General features: G+C 33.6%; 1 protein-coding gene across 2 annotated transcripts; it reads right to left on the bottom strand.

The window, feature by feature from the left end:
- Positions 1-12,734: 12,734 nt before the first annotated feature.
- On the bottom strand, positions 12,735-16,101 carry LOC145045894 (GDSL esterase/lipase At5g45960-like). Of its 2 annotated transcripts, XM_078994191.1 has the most exons (6): positions 15,988-16,101; positions 15,663-15,839; positions 15,446-15,576; positions 14,515-14,757; positions 13,214-13,475; positions 12,735-13,084 (listed from the first exon to the last, which is right to left on the bottom strand). In XM_078994191.1, exons 2-6 carry the CDS (start codon positions 15,754-15,756, stop codon positions 12,888-12,890), a joined length of 927 nt encoding a protein of 308 aa, XP_078850317.1. In that variant the 5' UTR covers positions 15,757-15,839; positions 15,988-16,101; the 3' UTR covers positions 12,735-12,887. The 2 variants fall into 2 exon arrangements, with proteins under 2 accessions (XP_078850317.1, XP_078850312.1); XM_078994186.1 differs by lacking the exon at positions 15,988-16,101 and having other exon boundaries at positions 15,663-15,981.
- Between the last annotated feature and the right edge of the window lie 1,811 nt (positions 16,102-17,912).

The following is a 17,912-nucleotide window of genomic DNA, read 5'->3' on the forward strand; positions in this document are numbered from 1 at the left end:
ACAATGTTTCAAGTAGGTACAAGTGGTGCCTCGGAATACACTAACGTCTTACTACCGGGATCGTTCGACATCAAACACACAGTAGTGAGTTTTATGTCAAAAAATCTAATGCTAATATACTAACTCTACATATAGAGAATTCCCCAAAAAAAAATTTCCAAATATTGGTTTTATATTAATTGGTTACTATTTTTTTGAAATTATGAAATTTTATAACTCATGTGGTTAAAACAATTTTAGATATTAATTTTCTATATATATATATATATATATATATATATATATATATATATATATATATTGAGGATACTTTTACACATTTAAAGGTATTTTAAACTCCTAAAAATGTAAAATATTACCAAACAGTTTCTAAAAGTTTTCAAACCTTGTATTTTCATTCTAAATATAGTAGAGGTTTTTCATAAATTTTCCCTTGAATTTTTGATGTGATTAACTATTTTTCCTAATTTTTAAGCCTTCAAAACAATATATATTCATGAAAAATGGCATCCAAGGAATAAAAATTCTGAAGCTTTTTATAATGCTTCCATTAGACCTACTTAAGTCGGGAAAAATATAAAAATGGATTTCTAAACTGTTTAACTCAATTTTATGATTTTTGTGCATGTATTATAATAATAATGAAATAAATAAAAAATATTTTCCAAAATTTTTCTATTACTGCTATCCCACATTATTAAATTGGGAAAATATAAAAATGGATTTATAGACTGTTTAACCCAAGTTTATGATTTTTGTGCATTTATTATAATAAAAAAATGAAATAAATAGAAAATGGTTTCCAAAATTACCCAAACTTTTTCTATTACTGTTATTAAACATTATTAAGCTTCGAAAAATATAAAAATTGATTTATAAACTGTTTGACCTAATTTTATGATTTTTGTGCATTTATTCTAATAAGAAATGGGTTTAAGTGTATTTAATCTTGCGAAAATATGAAACAAATAGCATACAGTATATAAAAATCATAAAACTTTTTATGTAGCATCCTAATATATTATAAGGTGCTCTGTTAAAGTTTCGTGAATTTTGGATGAGCAGAACTATTTTTTTTTTGTTTTTAGTTCATTATAAATATAAAAATCAGGGAAAAATAGGAATGCAGTATGAAAAATTCTGAACATTTTTTTCTGAGTCTTGCACCTCTAGTAGGACCTGCGAAAATTGTTATATATCATTTTCATGTTTTCAAACGTGGTTTTATGATTTATTGGGGCTAAACAAAAAGAAAATCAAAAGTTCTACTAAACGGCAACAAAAATTGATGAAACTTAATGAGGCGCCATCATCTACCTTATGGGTCATCCACAAATTTATCAAGGATTTATAGACCTTAGAAACTATTTTATATGATTTAAGCCCTTGTTTTGTTGTAACAATCTTAATAAATCAAGGAAATGATAAAAGCTACTGGGATTTTCCAGATATTCATTTCATCTTACTGGGAATCTGGTGAAATTTTATTTCAAACTAAAAAGGACTTTAGATTTTTTTATAAATAAAATCATTTACATGCACTATTAACAATGTACTTTGATTATCAAGCTCTTTAGCTTGGTGTTCATCACATGCATCATGGTTTGAAGACCATGCATAGACATATGTTGGTCATAGTGATGTTTTCAAAGGAAATACTTCAATGCATAAGGTGTATGAACGTTTAAAACTCGTAAAAATCCGATTTTAAGGTTTGACATAGGTTTTGGTCATTGGATTTCACAATTAAACAACATGCATGTTGTTCTTGGGTGAAACCCTACCATCATCATCATCAAACTCGACATTCATGGGTATGTTCATGAATTTTCATAAAGAATGGTGTAGAAGAATGAGAAGTACAAGAAAAACCTTTAAAAAAAAAGGAAAATGAAGGATTTTTGTGATTACCTTAAAGAACAACCTTAGAAGATGAAGATTTGAAGGTTGAGAGGTGTTATGGGCTGGAGAATTTCATGGGTTTAGAGAGAGAGAGAAATCGAGATTTTAAGTGTTGTAAAGACTGGAGTGTGAGAGAGAGAATGAAGTTGAAATTTAAGTGTAATTGAAGAATAAAATGATTGAGATTTTTGGGGAAAAACGAGCCTTGGAGAGAGGGTGCTATATTTTGGGTAGATGAGAGAGGTATTCTCTCTCTTAATCTATGTTTATAAACTTTTCATTCAAATATTTTTATTAACTTTCAAATTTTTATAAAATGCTCCTTTATTTAAATCTTGATACATTAAAATCATTATTTCTAGCTCATATATATGATTTATGTTTGATAATTAAAATTTTTATCCTTTGATTATATCCCATAATTTGATTATTTAAATTTAATATTAGGAGCTTCAAAAAAAATCTTATAGAGTTTATAGGTTTTAAAGTTTATAAATTTTGATTTTTGGGCTCTATAGCGCTTTTGGAACTTTGTTAGATATTCACCATCATATTGAAATGAAGTTAGAATATTTTAATTTATTTTTAGGGTTTTATACCCTTTTTCAATTGTAACAAAGTTTGAAGTTTATTCTAATTCGGGTATTGGCATTTCCTACAGTAGCTAGACAACTTACTAGAATCGTAAGAGTTAAGTATATTATTCCTAGATTTTAGTTGGATCCTATTTTATGCAAGATTTTGACCTAATTTATATTACTAGGCCATGGCATGTTGTACATATATGGGTTTTATAAAAAGTTGCATGAGTCTGAGAGTGACCTGAATTTGATAGTTGTCGCATTATGAGTGCGGTGAAATTGGACACTTCAAAAAGGATTGTCCAAAGGAAAGGAATGTCAGTGATGTGGGAAGAATATTGGCTATTGGTCACGAGGAAGCCGTTGCAGACCCTACTGTGGTCACGTGTACGTTTCCTCTCAACAATTCATACGCACGCATTCTATTTCATAGTGGTGCAGAGAAAAGCTTCGTGAGCCATAAATTCGAACACTTACTAAAACAAAGTTCCCAGCCACTAAAAGATACCTTCGATGTTGAAATGGCCAACGGGAAAACCGAGAGCACTAACAATATATACATACGATGTACCCTTACTCTAAATAACTTTTCCTTCCCAATCGACATAAGGCCAGTATCCATAAAAAGTGTCAACGTCATCATTGGTATGGATTGCTTAAGACCTAATCGTGCTGACATCCTATGTTACGAGAAAGCCATTCGCCTTAACCTGCCCAGTAACGAAACCCTTATCATTTACGGCAACAAATCCAGTGCGAACCTACAAATCATTTCCTGTATCAAGGCGCAAAAGTATCTTCGTAAGGAGTATTGTGCTTTTCAAGCTCACGTACTAGGCAAGAAACAATAAGTAAAGGACTTCGAGAGCATTCCCGATGTCTGTAATTTCCCCGACATTTTCCCCGATGATCTTCCAGGAGTCCTACCAGAAAGACAAGTCAAATTCAGAATCAACTTAATCCCTGGAGCTACCCCCGTAGCCAAATCACATTATCATCTTGCACCAGCAGAAATACAGAAACTATCCAGCTAGTTGAACGAACTTCTTATCAAAGGTTTCATTAGACCGAGCTTCTCACCCTGGGGAGCACTGGTCTTGTTCGTGAAGAAGAATGATGGATTCTTCCGCATGTGCATAGACTACCGTGAGCTAAATAAGCTTACCATCAAGAATCGATACCCTCTACCACGTATTGATGATCTATTCGAACAACTATAAGTTGAAGTTTCTTTTCAAAGATTAACTTAAGATCCGGGTATCACCATCTATCAGCTCTAGAGGAGGATGTTCCTAAAACAACATTCCGAACAAGTTATGGTCATTATGAGTTTATAGTGATCCCTTTCGGATTAACGAATGCACCTGCAGTGTTCATGGACTTGATCAACAGAATGTGTCGTCCTTACCTGAACAAATTCGTTATAGTCTTCATAGACGACATCCTTGTCTACTCACGAAGTAAGGATGAGCATAGCTAACGTCTCCGACAAGTGTTGCAAACATTGAGAGCAGAGAAGCTATATATGAATTCTCAAAGTGCGAATTTTGGATTAGCAAAGTAGGTTTCTGATGGGTTTTTTACAAAAGAACAATCTTATGTGCTCATGCAAAACTACAAAGCTTAAATATAGGCTTCTCTATTGTACATGCAATTCATTCAAGCCTTGAATACCCTAATCTAGCATACATTAAAATCGATATCTATAACAAAACGAGTTTAGATGATACCTTTCAGTAGTTGCAAGAATCTTCAATCTTCAAGAAGCTTGGTGTCACAATTGTAACACCCCTAATGGCTCACAAACACCACAACAAAGAGGATGATCTAGAAGAGAGAAGGAGAGAGGCTGAATTTCAGCTATAGTAACCTTAGGATTTCTTGGTGTAGCCGAAACTGAAGTCCTGGGGTCTCTTATATAGCTGAGCTGCTAGGGTTTCAGTCAAAACCCTATTTGGATGACTTAGGCCCTAAGCAGCTAGAGAACCTTTTGGAATAAGGCCTCTTTGGACGAAATTAGAGTGGGCTTACACTCCTAATTTTGTCCCCCTTATGCCTAGGAAGATTCACCGCCCAAAACCAACTATCACACAATTGACAGTTCCAGTCCCCTTTATTTAATTAATCTCTTTTAGCCATAAAATTAATTCTTAATTAATTCTTGACTAATATTAATTAAACTATGTGATTTCTCCTTTAATATATTATTCATATAATATATTAATAAACCATAATAAACTATCTCTCTATAAATCATCTTGTCCAATTGCTTTGGTGAAGGCAACCCAAAAGGGCCATGCACAACTGGGTCAAGCACATACCAAATATAGTTACGAGCTTAGACACAAATCCTGTAGTATCCCACTTGGATAAGTCTAGTAACTACAAATACAAGTAGGACTTCAGGATCCGATTAGCAATCACAACTCTCAAAGACGATGTGAAACTCTGATCTTATCAGTAACCTGTCCTTAAGATAAGGGATCGTATATTCCTTAAGATAATGGAACGAACCATGTTTAGTAATGTTCGATTACGCCTCTCAGTTACATCATTCAACTGCGGGGTCTTAGGCGGCGTCAATTGCGAAATGATTTCTCATTCCCCAGAATGAGACACTACCTATATGGAACGAAATGGACAATATTCACGGACCATAAAAGTCTTCCGCATATCTTTGACCAGAAAGATCCGAACATGAGACAATGACGTTGGGTGGAGCTATTAAATGATTACGAATGCGAAATTCGTTATCATTCGAATAAAGCCAATGTAGTAGTTTATGCCCTTCGTAGAAAAGAATACTCGGGACGTCGAGTAAATTCGTTAACCTTTACAATTCATTCACACCTGTCCACACAGATCAAAGAGTCTCAATTGAGGGCTTAAAACCCGAGAATGTGGTAGGTGAATCTTTTAGAGGAATGGACAAAAATTTAGAAATCAAAGGTGATGGAGCCCGATATCTCATGAACCGGATCTGGACACCAAAGTTCGGTGGTTACAGAGAGGTGGTCATGACTAAAGCACACAAGACACGATACTCCGTTCACCCAGGTTCAGAAAAGATGTATCTGGACCTTAAGAAACTTTATTGGTGGCCTAACATTCAGACTGAGATTTCTAGCTTTGTGGGCAAGTGTCTTACTTGAGTCAAAGTCAAGGTAGAGTACCAAAAGCCTTCAGGTCTGCTATAGCAACTGGTAATCCCCAAATGGAAGTGGGAGTGGATTACAATGGATTTCATAACCAAGTTACCCAAGACAATGGGTGGTCATGATACCATTTGGCTAATCGTCAATAGATTAACCAAATCCGCACACTTCTTACTAATAAAGGAAAAAAGACAAGATGGAGAAGCTAACTAGAGCATACATCAGAGAGATAGTTAGACTCTACAGTCTACCAATGTCTATTATCTCTGACCGAGATAGTAGATTCACCTCACGATTCTGCCAGTCACTTTAGAATTCTCTGGGAACTAGTCTGGACATGAGTACAACCTATCATCCACAAATTGACGGACAAAGTGAGAGAACGCTTCAAACGTTAGAAGACATGTTGAGAGCATGTGTGATCGACTTTGGTAAATCATAGGATACCCACTTACCACTAGTTGAGTTCTCGTACAACAACAGTTACCATACTAGCATTACGGTTGCTCCATTCAAAGCCCTCTATGGTCGCAAGTACATATCACATCTGTGTTGGGCTGGTGTGGGTCACACGCAACTGGCTAGAGGTCAAGTTCCTAACAGCACTCTCACTGCTCTGGAAATCATTTGAGAAACTACTAAGAAGATAGTACAAATCCGAGAACAATTTAAAGCTTACAGAGACCGAAAGAAAAGCTATGCAAACAAAAGGAGAAAACCCTTGGAATTCCAGGTTGGTGACTGCATCATGTTGAAGGTCACACCCTGGAATGCCATGATATGCTTTGAATAGCATGGAAAACTAAATCTAAGGTACAATAGACCGTTCGAGATTCTTGCTAGAATCGGTCCAGTAGCTTACAAACTCAAACTACCTCAAGAACTTTGTAACCTACACCCTATCTTTCATGTGTGTAACCTAAAGAAGTGCTTATCCGACGAGACTCTTGTTATCCCACTCTATGAAAACAAGATAAAAGAGAGCCTAAACTTTGTAGAAGAACTAGTAGAAATTCTAGACACGTAAGTAAATAGAACCAAACAAAGTTATATCACGATAGTGAAGGTTCGCTGGAATGCAAAGCGGGGAACTGAATTCACTTCGGAGCGGGAGGATCAAATGAAACAAAAGTATCCACATATTTTTCCCTAGTCCTAGTGTATCTCTATAGTCTTAATTTTGGGATGAGATTCCCTTTAACGGAGGGGGGGGGGGGGGATAATGTAACAACTCACTATTTCAGATCAATATAGGTTTAAACTACAATAGTATGCAAGTAATTTAACATCATAATATTTATACATTAAGAACTTTGAGTGCAATAGGACTTGTTTATATAAATTATTGCATAAACATATCTTTGAAAACCAAACTCCTATGAATTATATATATATAATGAATCCTATGAATTATATATATAATATACAAAACCGTGAACCCACCTTTAAGATAAGGATTCAAAACTGTGAAGAACATATGAAATCAAACCAAAGCCGTGAACAACTTTAGAATAAAATAAAAACCATGAACATCATTTAGAAACCAAAAGCACAAACTGTAAACACATTAGGAAATAGAGTTCCAACTGTGAACATCTAATTAGAATGAAGTCAAACCATAAACCCTTCACCATTTGAGTTTCTAGATCGTAAACACTTCATAATAGAAGTATATAACCATAAACCCTCATAAAATATCATCAAATCTTATCCAAAGTTAGCTTTCCAACGTGATTACACCGTAAACCCTATATTCACCGCCTTATGAGTTTACTTCATATTTAAGGAACAAATGAACTCATTATACATTAACAGTGAACTCATTTCACACATATGATCTCAATACACATAGAAAATCCTTTGTATCTACAAGCAGTTAATTAAACTTCAAAATTTCAAACTTGATTTGAACTTTCAAATCAATACCCAGGAATCTCTTCACTACTTGTAAGTAGTCTATAAAATCTAATGCTATTATCATGTTAAATTACTAGTTAGCTAATTTATGAATACAAATATGCGTATAACTAGTATTAGGATAGATTTATAATTGCGTGGTCTAAGCAAAGGATCGTCACAACCACATTGTAATCAACCAGGAACTAACACACAAGGTAAGTTCATACCCCTGCGTCTTTTCTATTTTTCAATGTTTGGGGGGGGGGGGGGGGATACAATTCTAACACAAGAATATTGTGTTTACAAATAAATGATTTCTAAATATTTCTAAAACGCCTTTAAATGTCTAATCTACTCTTTTTTACTGATATTTTGCTAAAATTATATATATATATATATATATATATATATATATATATATATATATATATATATATATATATATATATATATATATATATATATATATATATATATATATATATAGAAATAAGATTTAAAGGGCTTAGGACTAATAATTCTATTTATTTCTTTTTCCTTGTTTGGATGTGGGCTTAAGGTAACATCATTTGTCTGAATGTCGTTTCAGTTTTAATTGTATAAGTTTTATAAATATATATATATATATATATATATATATATATAAGTACTTCAATCAGTTTCATTACCCTTTGTAACATGCCGAGCAAAGGGGGTACTTTCACGAACAAACCATATCAAACAGAATACAAATATAAATTATAATAGGTATAATTTATGGAACTCTCACTCTATTTTCACTAGTCAAGTATACAAGGTTTAACTATATACTCTTGTACAAATTACTTTACAATAAACGGGGTACAAATACAACATAACAGGTTTATACTAAACGGGGTACAAATACAACATAACGAGTTTTTACTAAACGGGGTACAAATACAACGTACCGGGTTTATACTAATGGGGTACAAATACAATGTACCGGGTTTATACTAAACAGGGTACAAATACAACATACCAGGTTTATACTAGAAGGGCTACAAATACAATGTACCAGGTCTATACTAACAGGCTACAGATACAACATATCGGGTTTACACTAACGTGGTACAAATACAACGTACCGATTTACAACAAAGAGAACATAACAATATAAAAACATTCTTTTTATAGATCTATTGTAAACTAAAACTATCTTACACTATTTTATAGTATAAAAACAATTACACGGAACAAATTTATTGTATTAAAACTAATTTTTAGTTATATTAGAAAATATTGGATTTTCTTGAACAATAAACATGATTACTATTTCAAGAAACAAAAAACAAGCTTCTAAATATAAATACTTATGACTCACTAACTTAAATATTGATACTCTATTTTTCAAAATACTTGTATTCTCAGGGAACCAGTAAACAAGTACTTTCCTAAGATTTTTGAGAAGATGGAGCAGTATAAATTCATGTCTTCTATCTTTTGCTATATATATATATATATATATATATATATATATATATATATATATATATATATATATATATATATATATATATATATATATATAACTTTTGATGTCATATATACAATGACTTGAACACTTATGTAAAACTTATACATTATTAATGCAATGGCTGTTGTACTTTGATTACTATGATGTATGTGATGTGATACTTCACATGATGTCATCCACACCAAGACAATTCTGCCGCTCCGGTTTGGGGGTGTGACAGTGACTGTAAGATAGACGATTCCAAAAATGTCAAGAACTACTAACACTTAATTGATAGCCTTGTTCGATGAACGATACTCTACTGTTGCTAGTATTGTTGTCTTTTCAGCCACTATTGTTGTTGCTACTGCAACCTCGTTTGGAGAAAAGGAAATGCCGTATCGAGATTTCAACAACTCCAAAGCTCCCGTGTTTGATGGTCTTAGAGATATAGTTATTTCCGTGAGGTTGATCTCGGATGTAGAAGGATACTTTTACAATTGTGCTTGTCCGGAAAACGTGAAGTCTAGATACATACAAAATATTCTACGTTTAGGAGCAAAAGGCTAGTTTAACTTTGTCACTAAAATTATTCATCTCCTAAGAAGAATGCAGTAACTTGGGAATAGTTTGTTGAGAAGTTCAAGGCAGAGTATGTTCCACCAGTAGAGAGGGACAGGCTCGCTTAAGAATACGTCTCACTCAAAAAGACCGCTAAATTGGTAGCTGAGATCACCAAGATGTTCACTAAGATAGCCTTTTTTTCCTAGAATCGGAGCAAGTACAGATGGCTCGATAGTAAGCTCAAAATTCATACCAGGGAGTTAGTATCGAACAATATATATACAAGACCTTAGCAGAGATGATAGAAAATGCAAGGAGAAAGGAAATTTAGTTGGAAACTCAACAAAAGGAAAAGAGGAAGACTCCAACCCCATCCTAGCCAACAACCAAAAGACTCAAGCATGACCAGTCAAAGTCTAGGGAACAGAAAGGGCCTTGGTGTAACAAGTGTGGAAAATTACATCAGGGAGATTGTTATGATGTGATATTCTACAAGTGCGGAAAAAAGGGACATTTTAGTTAAGACTATAAACAGGAAGCATGGGGAGTGTGTAACTGTTTCCACTATAATCACATGGATGGCATCAGGGCTAATTGTCCTCTTATGAATCCAATAGGCACAATACAAGCTCCAGCACCTGCAACTTTAAGAATAACCGATGTACATTAGGGCAGAGTTGAATCTCTCAGGGCCAAAGGGCGAGCCTTTCAACTCATGGTAGAGGAAGCAAGGGAAGCACCGCAGGTCATGGCTAGTTGTTCAGGTCATGGCTGGTTGTTCTTCTGATCAAGGAAAAGCCCAAGCTTCAATGTGATCACATTAGAGAGATTAATAGTTAGTTTAGACTTTAGCTAAAACCTTATGTAATAAATATATGATGATAAATTATAATAAAGATTGAATGTTAAGTTTATGTTGTTGCTAGTGTTAAGTTAGTACATCTCAGGACAACATTGTGCTTGTCACGATATTATCATGTTTTGGTCGTGTTATGTGAAGATCACTTGTATTATGCACAAGTAGTAGTAATACCATGGGAATGTCAAAGGTCATTGGATGTGACAAACATGAGTTTTTTCAAAGTCTAAATAAGCTACAAATTGCATACACAAAGGCAGCTTGGGCATTGATTAGTGACAAGTAGCGACATATATTGGGTCGAACCAGATTGGGCGAAATCTGACTCATAAGACGAAAGTGCGAAGTGAAGTTTGACTTTTGGTCTCTACATCAAGGAACAAGAAGGTGTAACATAAGTGGATATAAGTTGTTCGTTTAGGTTTAGTTATTCGTGGTAGAAGAAGAAGAAGGAAGTCTTCTGATAAGATTACCCATAGGCTATGAGCTTCTTGCTTCTCAAGGAAAGGTTGGCCTTTCCTCCCAAGTGGACACTTTGTAACTCCCTCAACTCTCATCTTCTGGACTCTTTGTAAGTCCCTCGGCTCTTATCTTTTGTACTCTTTGTAAGTACCTAAGCTCTCATCTTGTTGAACTCTTTGTAAGTCCCTAAGCTTCCAAGTGGTTACCCATAGGCTTGTGTACATCTTCTGGACTCTCTGTAAGTCCTTAAGCTCTCATCTTATTGGTTTCTTCCTTATAGATCTAGGTAATTTTAGCTTATTTTGGTTATTGGCTTTGGTTGGAGTGGTTAAAGGAATAAAGTTAGCAACTTTATTGCTTTCTAGGGTCCCATGAGCTTAATATCTTGTAGATCTAGAAGTTAAGTGAGTGTTAAAAGCCTTAATGGGCGTTTTGACCGTATTTCTACCATTTTTGACCTAGATAAGAGAAGGACATACATTAGACATGCATGTCCATAAAGTTTGGATTTGTATAGACCATTGAGGTCCCAAGAATGCTTCTGGAAAGTATCATTTTAATGCTTAGCAAATTGAAAGCTTAATCCATTTATTTGTTTCTTTCTAGTTGCCATAACATCGTGTCATGCTTACCATGACGTGGTGGCTGGCTCGAACGCGATTGTTTTGTCAAGAAGATCCCACGACGTGGCCAAAGGATGACCACATAGTGAAGGTTAACTGCAATTTACTTTGACCGTTGGCTTTTGACTAATTTTGAGTTTTGGTAAAAATGCTAGTTTAAGAAGGAAGACTAAGGTTTACCTTGTATGATTCGGTAGGTGGTGTGCAGTACCTATTTTTTGGCTATGTACTTTGGTTAGTTGTTGACTATGTTGCGAGGTGGGTTCTTTCACTATACTATGTAGGTTGTTAGATGTCTCTGTGATACTTGAATGGAAAACCAGGGTTTGGCCCTTGGCATTTTATGGAAGACCAGGATTCGACCCCCGGCATTTGCATGTAAGACTAGAGTTTGACCCATGACAATTGTATAAAAGACCAGGATTTGTTCCCTGACACATGCACAAGTAGAGACCATTATTTGGCCCATGACAAGGGTTAAGAGTATGATTTGGCCCATAACACCTTCTTGGGGTTGAAATAGACTTGTTATGTTATGTATCGTATGTGGTATTTTAGGGAACTCACTAAGATATATGTTTACGGTTTTGTGGTTTAAATATTTGAGGTACTTTTGGTTTCAACCGGAAGAGTCCGGTATGATTACATTGCATCCAAAAGGCATTTCATACTTATGATTATGTTACCACTCTCATGTTATTGGAAATAGTTTTGAAACTATCACTCTTTTGAAAGTAATGAATAATTGTTTTGGTTGAATTAAAACAAAATTTTACTTAGCATGTTTGTGACATTTCAAACAGCCACTATTAGCGGCGACTAGCGGCAATATCCAACACGTTTATTGGTCGTCGTCGCTAATGGTGTTGCCACTATTAGTCATTATTCTTGTAGTGGCAATGGAAGAGTAGAATGAGATTGAATGCCTAATTGACATTTAATGTATTACACTTTAGAGTTCAATGATCATTGAACTTTTCAATGAGAAATAAAACCTTTCAATTATCAAAAATATATTCCGTTAAACTTAGTTCAATGCATTGTAGTAAAATTAATGTAAAATTATATAAAATATAAAATGATGATGTGTCAATCAATTAAATTAAATTCTAATAATTAGTTCAATACATAGTGAATGTCTTTAGTATAATAGATAACTCATGGTAAAATATAATAGGTTATGGCAAAATAGGATGGTTTAGATAATTTAAGGTATAGAGCTAAAACCAAAATGTTATGCAAATCGAGAGTGGGCCGGATATATTACATACACATATAATAACACTAAGCACACATTAACAAGCATTTAAATGGGAACTAGACTTTAAACCTATCATCTTGCTTAATGATAAATCATTTTAATTTACTTTAATAGTCATTCAATACTGTATCAACCACCGGACGGATGGTTGTAAATACATAGTAATAAGCTTTTTCAGTTGGGTGAACAGCGTCCCAGAACACATATTTTGATGCATCGTCACATATAGCCGAGTTCATGTTGCACAGTATTGATGCTTCAATATATCCAGTTCCACAACATCCGGTACTCACCTCTTCAAAACCTATCAAAGGATAAAATTCATTTTAGTATGTTTTCATTATCTCTTGCTCCTGAAAACGAACTTTAGATACATATATGGATAGGAATCTTTATGCTAACACACTAATATGTTTTAAGTTTATTAACTTACCAAGTTTGCTTTTTCCAAATTGAATCATGTCAAGAAGAGGTGTGTATATGTCTGCATAATAGAATTTGGTTTCAGAAGTTTGCATCGCTTTCAATTTGTTTTGAAGAATTACGTTGTAGTCTTTTGCAACCGATAACATGGTTGCTACGCATTCTCGTCCATTCATTGCAGCATTTCTGTTCAAAGTAATTACTTCAGGCAGGCAACCCATTGGGGGTAAACCTACCATGGCTATCTTTCTAGCACCTTCATTCATCAATTCCTTCAAAATTATATACATCCGAAAATTGTAACAACAAAAAATGAACCCCATATATATTTTTTTTTTTTTATAAACCGGCAAACTAACATGCTCCTAAAAATCATCTATGTTCTCTTAATTAGATTTAAATTTATAAACATGTAAAATATCACAACAGCCTTTGTTGATAGACCCATAATGTATACGGAAAACTTTTTGATTATGTGAAATTAATAATTAATTCAAAATGGACAAGTGCATGCAGTACTATTGGTCCATATCATGATGCATTTAATTTTTCTCTTCTTTCTTATTATAACTAGTATTATAGGATAGTGACTTATCATTAAGTAATTAAATCCACATGATAGGAGTGCATGTCAGATCAATTAAAAATATAAACTTCTCCTTAATTATTGAGAAATAAGATTGCACATAATAAAAAGATAATACCGAAGACAAAAGCCAACGTGAGACATCACGCTATTTGACATATCACGATAACAATATCTAAATGTGAGGCAGGCAAAAGTAAATACAAACTTTATATTGATAACAAATTTTATTTATATATTTACATCGAATTATATCTAAAACCAATTTAAAATGGAAACAGTAATGCGTACCTTCAAAATATAATTTATTAGATAACACCTAATCATGTCCCACTCTCATTTAATAAGGTTGTTATGACGTTTTCTATTTAGTTTCTCACCCACATTTCAACGTCAACTTAACTCATGAAAAGTCGGTATATCTGACTGTCTCATGCAATGTAACACGTACCCATTTATGGCATTTTAAATTATGGGCAAATAATAATTCTATATTAGATAAACCTACATTTATCACAGTATCCATTCGTCCATTTCTTGTATCACATATATCTAATTTAAGAATCAGCAGATTAAATTTTCATTTATTTTAGTTCAGACCAAACGATTAGTTCTTTCTAAACATGAGATTGATTGCCTAAAATGTATTTAATTTTTCATGAACCTTACAATGTAGTTGACTTAACATGTGATAAATAAGATTAGCATGCACGATAAAATCATACCTTCAAGAACTGGTCGATGTTTTCAAACAAAAGGTTTTCATAACTTGAAACGTTCGGATACAAAACCTGTGATATTGGTTCACCCAACGCATAATAATTTACGATAAAATCATTTGTTCCAGCACTTAACATAAACGCGGCCCTCTTAATTATATCAACCGTTCGTTCTTTCCCAATTAACATCTCCATCTTCGATTTGTACTCTCTGAAGTATTTCATCTGCTGTTCCAATGAAATTGCACCCTACAAGAATGTACACATCCAAAACGTAAGAAACTAGCTTATATGATGCATGCATATATCTAAAACCATATCTTTAATAACTTCAATAAGAAAATGTCATTTTCAAGTCATCTATCAGTACTATTCCATATACGTATGCATAAGATGCCATGTCAATGATTCACAACATTCTTAGGTCCTGGTTACTAACGACCCTAGTGAATAACAATTTACGTTATTCACTTTCAGTGAAACAATAAATTGTAAATATAGAAACATTTATGAGCTACTCGTACTATATAGTTAATTTTCCGCTGTACACTGATCATCCCGTACAAAGGATTTTGAAAACCATTGCAAGTGCTAATCTTTTATAGGTTTCCTTATAAAAATTATGTACTCTAATGAATATACGAAAGAAGGGTGACCAAAGTAGAAGCTTGATCATCGAAAAAAAGTTGTTACCATTTGAAATATGTAACTTCCTCTAATCAATATTCGTGTCTAAAACTGATATTATTGTCTCTCTATGAACACAAACAAACACAAAAATAGATATATCGGCAGTGCTTATGTTGGTGTTTGTGTGTTTGAGTGCTTATGTGTGTTTGACTGTGTTTGTGTATGTATGTGTGTGTGTGTGTGTGCGAGAGAGAGAGAGAGAGAGAGAGTGAGAGAGAGAGAGAGAGAGAGAGAGAGAGAGAGATACGGAAAGTGTAGGGGTAAGAGGATCAAATCCAGAACCGGCAGATGCAAATGAAACACCGGTCATTAGGTCGTCAATCCGAAGAGTGGGATCCAAATAAGCTGGGACACTATCTTTGACACCGACGTATGAAGCTGGAAAAACAAAACAAAGAAATTAATACATCAATAGCTTTAGACAAAAAAAAAAAAACAAATCCATTTGAATCAGTGATTTTTACCGACGAAATCAGGAACAAGGCGACCATTACTGAACCTTCCGGTGGGAATGTGGTTGATAAAATCCCTACCATAAGGTGGGAAATTGCTTTTCATAGGAGTTCTTATGAAGTTGTTGTTTCCTGCATCAACAGTGGAGTCCCCAAACACGAAAAGGGCTGAAGGCTTCGGTTTAGCAACTGGAGTTTGAGATTGAGAGTAGTTAATGGTAAAGAAGATGAATAAGAGAGATATAATGTTGTGAAGTAAAAGAGAGGAATCCATTTTTTTGTTGAGTTAGAGAAACCAAAGTGAAGGGATTTTGTTATATGTTGTGGTGAAGATTACCTTGTTTGCTTATTGGCTTCTTTGGTCGCTCACCTAACTTATTTCATACAAATGGCTCTTACACTTGTGAAGAATTTTTACCTTAGTTCCAAAAATGACAAAATCCTCGAACTCGACATTATGGTGAAAGAAGACTACATTTTGATTGGATACTTTGTTAAAAATATACTATCATTTATTAATAATCAAATATTTAATAGGTGGCAGAACTCATGGACCATAAAAAAGTTGATCATTATAATATATCATAAAGGTAACTAATTGGTAAATATGGTAATTTCCAATATATATGTTTCCATACAAGAATGCATGTACTTTTTGAAAACAAAAAAATATCACATTAAACCATCTCATAATAATTGAGGTTTTATATGAGAAATCACACAACCACCCATACTTTTGGTTGATGGCCTTTAACCGGAGCAACACGGCAATGACCTTTTTGTAAAATAATTCTTCACAAAAATGAATTCAAAGATAAAATGATTTTAAATATTTTGTAAAAATTAATGTGTTTTGTTCACATCTTTTAGGTAGGTACTTTTAAACGTTACAAAGTCTTGTACTTAAATTTCCATGAGTATTGAGTCCATTGATTAATTGAAAGTATTATCGAAGCACTAATTAATGATTTTAAATATTTTGTAAAAAGTAATGTTTTTTGTTCACATCTTTTAGGTAGGTACTTCTAAACGTTACAAAGTCTTGTACATAAATTTCCATGAGTAGTGAGTCCATATTGTTTGCATCATTGATTAATCGAAACTATTATCGAAGCATTAATTTAAGTAGACACACTCTTTACTATCGTCGTTATATGATTACTTGAATCCTTCATCGCCATCTCCTACCCATGAAAACAGATTTTGGTGATTTCTTTAACGTAATCCACAGTCTACCTAGATATTCCTTCATTTCTACCTATCTTACTTGTGGGAACCACGTCATTCGATTCATCCATACAAATAATTTAATAGTCTAGTACATTTATGATCTGATAGCTGTTGGCCATATTAATTGTATCAGCGTTGTCTGCTAACCACTATCACTAGAAGGTGTTTGAATCATTAATATTATTTTTAGACATTGATGTTGCGTTTTAACTCTATATAAAAATATGAATATGCCAGTTTTGTGGAAACAATGTCTATATCCGGTATATATAATCTAAACTGGTCACTCCTATATCAAGGGTTAGTTAACTTGTTAGCCACAAACATATACATGTATTCGCCAGCTTAACCATGTCAATCATGTCGACAGAAACCATACACACAGACCAGATTAATGATCACAAATTAAATCAATTAGACATGGAAAATCGAACTATGATCCATTAAAATTTAAAAAGCATGCATACGAATAATTGATCCACTAAAACTGATTAAAGTCGAAGAGAAAACGTGTGGGAAAAACCAAAAAGAAAAGAATGATAAGGATATCGTATATTTCTGCATTAGTTTGTCAGTTTAAACCAAGTCTACTAAAATCTGTATTTTTTTTTCGAGTTGTGGTCAATGGAAGCGTTACATATAAGTGCACATGTTTAGCATCAATTCAACATATAGTGCATTATGATTAACAGATTTTACCCATACGAAATATCCGTTTGTATTAGCGACGGTTTAAAGAATGAATATGCGGCTAACCCGTAAGAACATAGAGTATTAGCAACGGAATTTGATAAATAATTATAGTAATACAAAATATTCCTATAGTATTTTAAGTTTATGTTATCTTCTAATGTTCTCATTGTAGTAGTGTTGGTAAGTTTTAGACTTGTTACAACCTCACCACCATTCTTAGGCATATGCTAATAACTTCTTGGAACAACATAGTTGATCAGGGTATGTTATTCCCAGAACTGACCATACATCCCCCAGCCTACTTGTAATGTTCAACAATCGTAATATTTTTGTTCTGTC

This window comes from Lactuca saligna, chromosome 1 (assembly GCF_052625555.1).
Source record: "Lactuca saligna cultivar CGN05327 chromosome 1, ASM5262555v1, whole genome shotgun sequence".
In the NCBI taxonomy this organism is placed as follows: domain Eukaryota; kingdom Viridiplantae; phylum Streptophyta; class Magnoliopsida; order Asterales; family Asteraceae; genus Lactuca; species Lactuca saligna.

Excerpts from the sequence above, each read along its gene's own strand:
- LOC145045894 (XM_078994186.1), bottom strand. The coding sequence starts at position 15,924 with ATGGATTCCTCTCTTTTACTTCACAACATTATATCTCTCTTATTCATC. Across the intron at positions 15,577-15,662 it reads CCTTGTTCCTGATTTCGTCG|CTTCATACGTCGGTGTCAAA; the intron begins GTAAAAATCACT and ends TTGTTTTTCCAG. Across the intron at positions 14,758-15,445 it reads CTCTTACCCCTACACTTTCC|GGTGCAATTTCATTGGAACA; the intron begins GTATCTCTCTCT and ends ACATTCTTGTAG.